The 12,095-nt window shown below is 28.0% G+C and overlaps 1 protein-coding gene across 1 annotated transcript; it reads right to left on the bottom strand.

Annotated features, from left to right (window-relative positions):
* Nucleotides 1–2,870: 2,870 nt before the first annotated feature.
* LOC129309784 (cystathionine beta-lyase, chloroplastic-like) lies at nucleotides 2,871–11,828 on the bottom strand. The gene is made up of 13 exons (XM_054951496.1): nucleotides 11,716–11,828; nucleotides 10,467–10,659; nucleotides 9,399–9,511; nucleotides 9,205–9,275; nucleotides 8,855–8,946; nucleotides 7,979–8,069; nucleotides 7,450–7,564; nucleotides 6,469–6,565; nucleotides 6,293–6,374; nucleotides 5,154–5,271; nucleotides 4,219–4,326; nucleotides 4,017–4,119; nucleotides 2,871–3,372 (listed from the first exon to the last, which is right to left on the bottom strand). The coding sequence occupies exons 1-13, from the start codon at nucleotides 11,752–11,754 to the stop codon at nucleotides 3,179–3,181; spliced, it is 1,416 nt and encodes a 471-aa protein (XP_054807471.1). The 5' UTR covers nucleotides 11,755–11,828; the 3' UTR covers nucleotides 2,871–3,178.
* Nucleotides 11,829–12,095: the final 267 nt, after the last annotated feature.

Here is a 12,095-nt window from a genome sequence, read left to right as displayed (position 1 = left end):
TTTATATTTATGTAAATTCCAATTTATATCTTTCTTAATATATATTAATAATAATATAATAACAATTTTTTTAGGCATATGGATAAGGATTAAGTCATGCGTGAAGAAAATCAATTTTATTTCATGCTGTGCATTAATTTAATATAGATAAATTTTTCATTATCAGTATAAAAGATTTTGTAAATTTAAGTGAAATTATTGTAAATACAGTTATTCCATATTTAGTAGTGATTCGTTTGTAAATCGCTACTAAATTCCGCACACAAACCGCTGCAGGCTACAACCCCCAGCTCCCGCGTTCATTTGCACCAATTACCCTCAGCTTTAGCTCCTTCTCTTCCTCTTCTCTCCTTCAACGTTTCTCTCCTCTCTCCCAGTAAAAATTATCTTATTTGTTTTTATTTTATTTTATTAGTTTTTTGCATTATTGTAATTTATTTTCTTTTATATTCAATTTTGTTTTCATATACTAACATTTTCTTCTTCTACTTTTTCAGGTGCTAATTCTTTTCTATAATCATCTATATCTAAAATTCATTTTTTGCATCTTTACAACAAATTATTTTTATTTAAAATTTCTTAAATATAAATTAAAATATAAAAACAATAATATTATTGTAAATACAATTAAACAAATAAATTTTTTTGCTAATTTATAAAATAAAATTATACAAATTTTTAAAAGTTCATGCTGCCAACTTTTATCGTCGAAAATTCAAAATTTCAAATATTGCATCAGTTATTAAACCCACTACAGAAACCACTACAATAGTTGGCACCGAAATTAGAAAACTTTCAAAACTAGCACCGATTTAGAACCACAAAGTTTAAGCTAAAAAAATTTTGAAAAACCATGACATCCAGGTCATGCATGGCAATAATTGCTTTAGCGATTATGAAAGCTGTTACACTAAAGTAGCGTTTTGACTTATGTGGTTTGCTACGATACATTTAGTAGTGGTTTGATAAATTGACAATCAACCACACTCGTAGCCGTTAAAACTGCTACTAAATAGCCAAACAAGCTTCTGCTAAATCTCACTTCTTTGCAGTGTATCATTTCATGCTCATCCTTTACATCAACCAACGGGCTATAAAAGTTTAGGAAGAAAAGCTAAAATTATATCTTCTATTTAAAATTCCAAATCATACTAATTAATCTAAAATTTCTACCATGTTAATCTAAACTTTCTCTTTAGTGATTTTGCCCTCATATGTTAAACACTGTCTTTTTCTATAGTCATAGATATTTGCTTCCTCAAGATTTTTTTAATTGTTTGATTTTAAGCATGTAATTCTAATGATATGTCTAAAAAAGCGCAAAATTCTAGAGTGATGGTCTAACAAAGGAATAATATACACTCTTTACCTTAAGATGGATAGAAACAATTTCCCATGGAGTTCATATTATTCATTGACATACACATCTACTAGTGATTGTGCCAAAAACCAAACGTTTAATGTATAGATATTGTATTCAATATTTTTTTTTTTTTGTTGCTTACAAGTATCCTCCTCGTGTTAATGCATGGTCAGGTACTAAATATAAGCATCTCTCTTAATGAAAATTCAAACATTAGTTCACAATGTTGTGAGAGTCTATCTAGCCTATTCCACTATACACAACCTTTTATTAATAAAAGGAATTATATTATCATTATTATATTTAGTTTAATAATGATTTGTAGGCATTCAATTTCTATTTAAGTAAAGTGCACCATTACATGATTTTTTTTTTAAAAAAAAAAGTGCGCGGTTACTTAGGACATATTTGGTTATGTTTCTATTTTTCGTTTTTAAAAATTTTTTACAATACAGTGCTTAAAATTGTTTTTGAAAACATTAAAAAAATATGTTTCATTATATTAATTTTAAATCCAGTTTTAAAATTAATGGTGGCAGCATTTTATAGTAATTGGTCAAGGTGACTATATTTCTAATAATTAAATATAAGAAATTTTGAAAACAAGAAAAATAAAATGAAAACAGCTTTAAGATATTTTCATTTTTTAAAAAAATGAGAACAGTTCTAAAAATAATTAAATTTAAAACACTTATCCAAACAAGTTTTTTATGAAAAAAATTCAGTGAAGGACACTTGACTAAACATTATAAAAAAGAGGACTCCTAAATTTTTGAAATTTTACTTAAAAACCCGCAGGGAATATCGTTTGAATTTGTGATAAAAATGATAAAATTGCTCTCATTTAAATAAATAATATAAATAACTTGTTCATTCGCATTATGTATATTTCATTTACTTAATTATCAAATATTATTTATTTTCCTACTTCACTTGTTTATAGACTTATTTTCTTTCACTTGTTTATAGATTTACTTTCAATTGATTTCGTTTTAGGGCCATAAATAAGTAAAGTAGGTAAATGAACAATATTATATAAATAAATGAACAATATATAATATAAGAACAAATAAGTTATCTTATCATGAAACCAATATTTAGAATGGAATCAAGTGAAATTAGATCTATAAACAAGTGAAGTAAGGAAATGAACAATATTTCATAAGTAAATAAATAATATGAAGTATAAAAACAAATAAGTCATTTATGTTGGTCATTTAAATTAATGCAACACTGTCATTTTCATCACAAATTCAGCAGAAATTCCATACAAGTCCTTCAGTAAAATTTTAAAAATTCAGGAATCTTTTTTCTCATTATGTTTGGTCAATGTTCCCTCACTAAAATTTTTTCCTTTTTTTGTTTTTAAAAAACCATTATTTTTTTATAATATAAACCAAACGGAATCCTAATGGGTTTAAATTTTCACGACGCATGCCAAATAAAACCTTAAAATTATTAAATTAAGTGAGGAGGTAGAGAGGAAGGCAAATATACAAGCACAAAATAATAAAAACACCAAACCATCATTAATAGAACTGCCAAATCGATCACCAACATCCTCACTCAACAAATATGAAAGATATAGAGTACAGAAATTCCAAGTCGCAAATTTGAAGTCTTGACATAGCCAAAAATATCATGAAATTCCAAGAAGCAAGCCTTTCTAAACTGGCTGTGGCATACAAACCGGTTTAGAAATTCCATTTATTTCTCCTTTTTTATTTCTTATTTCTGGGGCACTTTAACGCTCATTTTTAGAAAGTTTTTTTTTTTTGGGGGGGGGGGGGGGGCGCTAGTGCTCAGCATCCTCACTCAAAACCAATAGGGAAGTTCAGAGGCATAAGACGAGAATGCTTGTGCTAGATCATTAACAAGATCATCAGCATCCTCAATCCCCACAGAAAGACGCACAAGATCTTGAGTTATGCCCATAGATTCACGCTCTGCTTCAGGTATGCCAGCTTGGGATGAAAACCAGGGCAAACAAATTGCAGAACCCACACCCCCTAAAAATAGCAAAAATAAATAAATAAATAAATAAAATTGACAGGAGATAGCCTTTTTGAGAACATGCACAAACTATGATATACGAACAGTTAATGATCCATGACTAGAAAAATTACATGTTTAGAACGGAAACCATATAGAATTCTATCAAGTGGCAGAGCTAGGACCCAAATGCAATGAGTGCAAGATAGTTTGATTTAAAAATTAATAATTTTTAAAAATCATAATTACACTAGGGCTAAAATTATAATAATATAAGTAGATCAATTATCATTTTTCCTTTTGAAAAATTATATTAAACAAGCTAATATGGTCTCTTTATGCAAATAATATACTTTTTATTTTTTATTTTGATTATTAAAATATTACAAATCTCATAACTTTTTGAGCTCAAACATTTTTTATTTAGTCTGAAAAGGTGCAAAAAGTGTAGGAGATACAAAGCTGCAAAATTTGCATGCCCTGGCACCCCCTTACTATAACTTGGCGCCACCTGATTCTCTATATCCCGCTCTCCCAACTTATACCATTTTGGTTAACTAAGATAGATAACTCTTTAGAGAACGAAAGAGTTTGTGTGTGTGTGTGTGTAGATAGATAACTTCCAATTTACGTGACAATGTATATTCCCAAAAATACTCACCAAAACTAACAGCCATGCCAAAGTATTTTGTATTTTCACAAACATGCTGTGAGAGCGGCAGTGAGCCTGTTTCAAAGCTAAGCACAGATCCTGCCCCTTTTGCCTGCGAAACAAGAAATCGATGGATGAATGGGTAACTAAAGTCATTTTGTGCATATATATTAGAAAAAATTAATATTAAATTTTAGTAGGTAAATTATACCTGAGAAAAGTGCACGGCATGTCCAGGATTACTAGCAAAACCAACATAGTTGACTTTTTTTACACTAGGATGGGAGTTAAGATACTCAGCAACCTTTCGTGCATTCTCCTGCAAATTGTGTACATATATAAATATTTTGCCTTAAAAAAAATCCATGGGACAGGACTCACATCGAATCCAATGAAGTGATTGAATAAAAATAGCTTATAGCAAAAATTTTAAACCATTAATTTAGAACATTAACAAGTCTCCCTAAAAGTTTTCTTTATTTTATATTGTAAAAGTATAGATAATTTTTAACAAATGGCTATGTAAACAAACCAATTTATCAAAAGGATGTTGCTCAATGCCAACGAAGGCCATGATGTTTGGTTTTCACTTTTAACATCAAAAACACATTTTTACTTTTGAAAGTGTATTTGTTATACTTTCTGTTTCAGTTTGCAAAATGTGTCATGCAATCCATATGGACTTTTATAAAGCTATTATTACCTTCAATTACATCTCACATAAGCTACTACATGTCTTTCCTTAATATGATAATTTCTACTAGTAATATAACTAAGAAATAAAAAAAGTGAAGCCTATAATGAAAAAATAAAAGGTTAAAAAGGTTAATTTTAAACTTTTAAAAGTAGAGGGAGTTCTATGCAATTATATCAAAATTTAAAGGAGTTTTCTATGTTTAGAACTTAATAAATGATGTTTCTTGAGGCCAAAAAAGATTGATTCATTTGGTAAGAATTTGTCCCATTACCAACAAAATTATGGGTTCAAATTTTGCTGTTAATGTGAGAATCTTGATGGTAAGCAATCTATATATAAGTACTTTTGTAAGCATTTTTTGAACCAAGAGGTATGTGTCCTAGCACCGATGAGCCCTGAAACCTAATTCAACTAAACTTTTAACATCCAAAATAATGTTTCTAGACTACCTCTTTTTTCTCAATTCGTAGGACCAATGTTTTGATTCCTTCCAAACAGAGCCAAGAGTCAAATGGAGATAAGGCACAACCCATTGCATTTCTGAAAAACTTCAGCTGCTCCGCCAACCTTTACAAGATGTGATCAAAGCCAAAAAAAGATTGAGAAATGAAATTAAATATACAATTACAAATAGTTCACTACATAATATAACAAACTTAACACATGAACAGATCATTTTATGACCTCTAATGCCTTATCCTCAATTCTCAAATTTTTTTCCTTTTTTTCTTATAATGAGCTGAAAAGAAATAAATTAGGAAAAATGACAATAAAATTCCTCTAAAATATGTACATGATAATTTGGTCCCTTAAAATGTCATAATTTTTTAAAAGTCCCTAAAGACTTTTCTGTCATTAATAAACTTATATAAATTACCAAATTGATCTTGTTGAAAAAAAATCACAAATTTTATTTAAATATTTACAACTTTTTTTTTATATTCGCAACAATGCAACAGCAAATCACAACTTCATATGTTAAATTCTTTATTTACTGTTGCATTGTTGCGAATATGAAAAAAAATTTTGAATTTTTAAACAAAATTTGTGAATTATTTATTTTTAGCAAGAGCAATTTGGTAATTTATATAAATTTATTAATAACAGAAAAGTTCTTAGGGACTTTTGAGAAATTATGGCATTTTGAGGGACTAAATTATTATGTACATATTTTAGAGGGATTTATTATTATTTTTCCAATAAATTATGGTATCTTGAAGTCCAGAGTAATTTTTTTAAAAGGATTTTCATATGAAAAAAAATTAATACTGCACAATTTCATTAAAAAATCCAGAAGAATTCAAAGCTATACATCAAGATACAAAATTATATATATATATATATATATAGTGTGTGTGTGTGTGTGTGTGTCTTATTTTAATTTATTTGTAAGTGCATTAGAAAGTTGGGTTATGAAAGATCAATAAAAGTATTCTTTCATTCTCAATGATAAAAAGGATCACAAGAACATAAAATGTTATGTATCACATACTTGATTGTCAGCAAATTTTTCTATTATATTGAAATTCGATTCAAAAATTCCCAAAATTTATAATCAACAGATTGAATAAAATGGCTCAGTACATACTCGTCACTTTTCGTTGCAACGACACCACCCAAGACACTACTATTTCCGGCAATAAATTTGGTAGCTGAATGCATAACAATATCTGGAAAAATAATAAAAATAGTAATTAAAAAGCATGATATAAATTTGTTAAATATATATATAATCCACTATATTTGCAAGTGTGATATGAATACCTGCTCCAAGTTCCAATGGCTGACATAACACAGGAGACATTATACTATTGTCCACAAACACAATGGCTCCATGTTCATGAGCGAGCTTCGATATTGCCTGACGGACAAAATTCAATATAATGAATGAAATTATTTTCCAACATATAAAAATTTCTAAAGAATTCTATAGGGCAAGTTCTTATAATGCGTATTATTTCATGAAGTTGGGCCCGTATAAGAACTAAACACATACGAGGAAAAAAATAATTTGGAAGAAGGGGCCAACACTTGAAAATCATCTGAGATAAATTCTAAAATCTGCTATTAAGTTTCAAGAGATTTTTCAAGAATTTATATTGATTGTTCTTGAAGATCAATTGCAGATCTTCAATGCACTTTTAATTACCTTCAATATTTGATACTTCCTCCAAAAAATTTCATATGTACAATTTTCCTTAAGAATTATATAGACATATAAGCCATTACTTCTTATGCAAAGAAGAGGTAAAAGTACTTAAGAAAAAACTATTGATAAACCTTTATTAATTAATATATAGCTGAAGTAGAAGACAAAAAAATTAAAAAAAATTAAGGTACTAAAAATCAAACATGTCGTCGAGCTGATTGAGATGTCCAACTGCATGGATGAATAAAGGCCAACCCAATCATAATTAAAAAAATATAATTTAGTTAAAATATACATATTTAACCTGAAAAAGGTAATATTTAAATAAAAAGCCATTAATTCACAAATAAATAGAACATTTACTAAAATTAGAGTTACTAGAAAAACAAATACAATGGATTTCTATTTTTTTAACTCAAAATAATGTCATTTCAATCTTAACAAGGAGAAGAAAAAAAATATAAAATCCAACACGGTATATTAGTGGGTCCGTCCAAAACAATTGACTTTACTGTCTAGAGAGAACAAGTTCACCAATAATTAATTGATCTAACCCGCTAACTTGAATTGAGTTTTAATACCATAAAATGGCTTACCCGAATATCAGGTACTCTTATTTGCGGGTTGCTCAGAGTCTCTAGCCACACTAACTTAGTCATGCCACGTGCAAGAGCAGTTTTCACCTTGTCTAGATCAGTTAGGTCTATGCGGCTGTACATGCAAGCATTACAACCTTATCATTACCATAGGCTATATACTTCTAGGAATCAATATCCAACAAGAATTTGTTTTCATAATCCATTACTCTACGCACTATTTTACAAATTAAAAAAATTTAGGCATATATTATGTTTATTTTTGCCAATATATAACAATTTTTAACTACTGTATATTTTAGCTATATATTTCCCAAACAAATATATAATCACTATATAATTGAAGTCCTTTATATAGTTTGTTCCAATTTTAGCTTATAGGAATCTTTTAGCCAATTATATAACAATTTTTTGAAAATAAACATTATATAGTTTTCAAATATATAATGGTTATTTGAAAATAAATCGTTCTATAGTTTAACGTATTGGATCGGAAAACATATCCAAAAAGTTGAAAAGTCACACATACTTCACTTCGACTCCTTGCTTTCTTGCAACTAGTTCAATCAAGAATTTATATGAGCCACCATAAATATCCTCTCCAGCAATGATTTCTTCGCCTGCCTTGAAATCATATAAGAAAATGACAATAAAAAGATATCATTCCAGCAGACATTGTCAAAGGGAAATATTGGATATGATGAGAATTTTGGTTGATTGACTGATAATTATGATTGATCACAATTAATTAGGCCCTCACTAAATACTTGTATAAGCATTGAGTTACAAAAAAAACAAAGAAAGAAAGAAAGAGTAAGGACTTGTTTGGTTCATGTTTTGAAAAACTATTTTTTGTTTTTCAAAAGGGGAAATCACATAAAAGGACTGCTCTAAAAAATTATTTATAAATAAAAACTAATAACAAATCACATTTGAGGAAAAAAAACAAGTCTTTGTTCCCATTTTAACCAAAAAAAAAATCATATTAGTCCTTGTGTGCAAATAATTTTCTACAGAAATTCTTATATGTGATTTTTAAAAAATAAAAAATAGAAAAAATATTTGAATAAGTGTTTAGGATTTAACTATTTTTAAAACTGTTTTCATTTTAATAAAATGGAAGCATCTTAGAGTTATTTTTATTTTATTTTTCTTATTTTCATAAGATACTATATTTGATTATTAAAAAATATAATTAGTTTTACTAATTTCTATCATAAACTATCATCATTAACTGCCTGCAGCCATTACTATGAGCTTATTTTTCAATTCTAAAAATATTTTTAAATTAACATAACCAAACAAAAATTCATTTTATTTTGTTTTAAAAAATAATTATGAAAACTGGATTACAAAAAATGGCAATAGGAACCGAAGCCGCCCCAAGATGAGGAAATGCACCCACCGAGTTTAACGAGTTCAGAAACAGCAGTCAAAGCAGACAGTCCACTTGCAAAGCCAAAGGCATGAGTTGCATTGTCCAGCTTTGCTAGTAACCTGAAGATCCAAAATATACATGCCAAGTACAAGAGGATGGAAATTAAGAATTAAGAAGTGTTAGAAATGGGGAGCGAGCAACTGAAAACAGGAAACAGGTAAAGAGTAATAAAAGGACACTTTTTTTTATTTTATATTAATTATTAAATTTATTTTTATTAAATATGAAACCTCTCATATTAACTTAACTCTACTTACACTTAAATAATCTAATAAAAAGAAAGAACAAAATCTAGACAATAAATTATTAGGTCAAACCTTTCAAAAGTATCAAGGGTAGGATTTCCACTTCTAGAATACATATATTCTCCACCTTTTGTTGCAGAAGGCTGCTTGAAAAAAGTATACAGGGGACAAGCACAATATGAAGAGAATATCATGGAATACGGAAACTAAATACATAATTACTAATTAAAAACAATTCAACTTGTATAGATAAACTTTTCACGTACCATTTTAAAGGAAGCAGTTTGATAAATTGGTGTAGAGGTTGCCTTAAAAGGATCAAAGTCATTATGGTAACTCACAACCAATGTTGACATACTAGGCTCGCTTGTCTGTAGATCTGCAAATTAAATAGAAGCTAAAATTATTAACATATAAAAAATAAAAAAATCATACACACGCACATGCACACACAAAATATGTATGCGTTTGGATTTTAATTGAGTATAATGAATTATAAAAATAATTAATTAAATGATAAATTTTAATCATAATTGATTATGTTATAACGTAATATATTTGAATACTATTTTTTTTAAAATTAATTTTAACATAATTGAACATATTTGGATAATTTATTTAGAATTAATTACTATAAAAGACGTTGCCTTTTAAAATTAAATTATTGATAAATTTATATATAATATTATTAAAGTTGTTACATTTTATTTAAGAAGTAAAATATATTATTTAAATTGTATATCTAATTAATTATAAAAATTTAAATTATATTAATATTAACAATTCAGTTTACGTAAATAATTAACTCAATATATCTCAATCTAAATAAATTTATCAAAAGAGAAAGATTTAATTTTTAAATATCAAATATCAATTTTACAATAACTAATAAAGATGATAATATACAAATTAATTTTCATCTATCAATTAATATTTTATTTAAATTAGTTTTATAATAAGTGCTAAGTAGAGAGTGGTAGTTAATAAAAACTTACATTACCAACTTTTTAAAAATTTAAAGTTTGAATTTTACATAAAAAAAAAGAGAAGAAAAAGAAAAGAAAAAAATTTGATTTTATTTTTATTAAATCTTGTACCTTTCTTATAATTTTTTTTGGGTCTTTCTTTATAATTTTTTCCAATGCTTTTTGATTTTTCACAGAAGCCCGAATTGCCAGCTTTTTAAAAAAAATCCATTTTAACCAAAAAAATTGATTAAATGCTTTTCCATGCGTTTGGATACCAACTCAGAAAAATCAATTTTTTTAGTAAAAAAATCAATCATTAGCATATCCAAACACACACTATATCGACACAAGAAATGTATCACAAACCCCTAGTCACAACCCCATTAGTGCTCGGTTCAACACTCTCCACCAAAGTCACCGTTTTGGTCTCAGTCAACTTTTGATCTGTACGGATTAAACAATTTACTTTGAACCGCTTTGTTTGGATTTGTTGGTTCGGCTTCAAATTGGCCGGCTTGATAAATCCCAAGCTCTTCCATGTATTTCCGTCATTTGTGCTCTAAAAACACCATAATGAGAAACGTAGACATTAATTACAAGCACATACTGTAATAACTAGAATAAGAATGTATGAATGTTGTGATATATTATCTATTGATATTGATATTTATTATATATGTTGAGATTTGTGCATATTATTATGATATATTATCTATTAAATTTTTTTTTTTTTGAGATCTAATTAATGAAAGAAGCTAGAAGGCTTGAATAAGTTAGTACTTTATTAATATTGCTGGCTTTTGACATGGAGTCCACCCTTGGTAGTAGATCTATACAGTTGGCCCAAGCCTACGTTGCATATTCGAGGCTCAAATTAATTAGGGAAGAACATGAGGGTCCTTGACTATAATATACCCCAATATTTATTTCGAGTAAATGAGTGGTGACCGCCGCATGCGCGTTGCCTTATCTTCTACTATTAGGCTACGGTAAGTAAAAGATTGAAGATAAAGCAAATAAAAATAAAAATAAAAATAAATTAGGCTAATAGCCATCACATCAAAGGCATGTTGCAATTAGTTAAAAAAAAATAAAATAATATTTAATAATTTAAATATTTAGGTCAACCTTTATAAACCCAAATTATTAAAATCAAGGTTGACAATGCGAATTTTTTATATATTTAAATATTTTAAATTTAATTTAAATAAGTTTGGCTCATCTGTGACTCTAATTTCTTATGGGGAGGATATTCAGTGTTGGGACTGAGAAACCTTCCATGCTCTCTTTTTCTCTCTTCTATTTGGTGTATTTGCTGTGAACTCAAAACCAGGTTCGTGTATTTGCATAGAAGTATTTTATGGCACAACTAACTCTCACATATATGAAAAGTTTACAATATATAAATCATATTAATAATAACTAATTGATATCTCAATAATGACTAATGAATATAAAATATCCCTTAAATCTTAATAAAATAAATTTTAATAGATAATATATCATAATAAAGTGTATAAATCTCAACGAAACAAATCTCAACGGACAACGCATCTTAACATGCATTTTGGATAAAGATGCTTGCAAAAGTGCTTGAAACAATGATAGCCATTACCTTGATAGTAGAGCTGAGAAAAGTTGTAGCCAATGCCATCACCGAAGATAAAGGCCAGAGATGGGTTTTGCTTATGCTCTTCGATCGTTATAGGCCCCAAATATGATTTCAGAAACTGAACCAGACAGGCATATTTATACACACACATGCACTCACATTTACAGTGAAAAAGTGCTTTTTTTAATTAAACACAGTCACGTGTCACTTTTCAGAAGTTTTACAGTGCCAGAATCACGCTTGGCACTTTTTCGAAAGGACACTAATTTCATTATCAGATATTTGGTCGACAACACCACAGCTCCTTTAATTTATTAGTTTTATGTTTGAGTGCTTTTCAAACGGACAATAATTTCATTACTGTGTCATCTTTTTTTCTGCCG

The sequence above is a fragment of the Prosopis cineraria genome, unplaced genomic scaffold (assembly GCF_029017545.1).
Source record: "Prosopis cineraria cultivar Desert tree isolate PC_DT_omini unplaced genomic scaffold, ASM2901754v1 PC4, whole genome shotgun sequence".
NCBI classification, from domain to species: domain Eukaryota; kingdom Viridiplantae; phylum Streptophyta; class Magnoliopsida; order Fabales; family Fabaceae; genus Prosopis; species Prosopis cineraria.
This window is presented reverse-complemented; position numbering and strand designations above follow the sequence as displayed.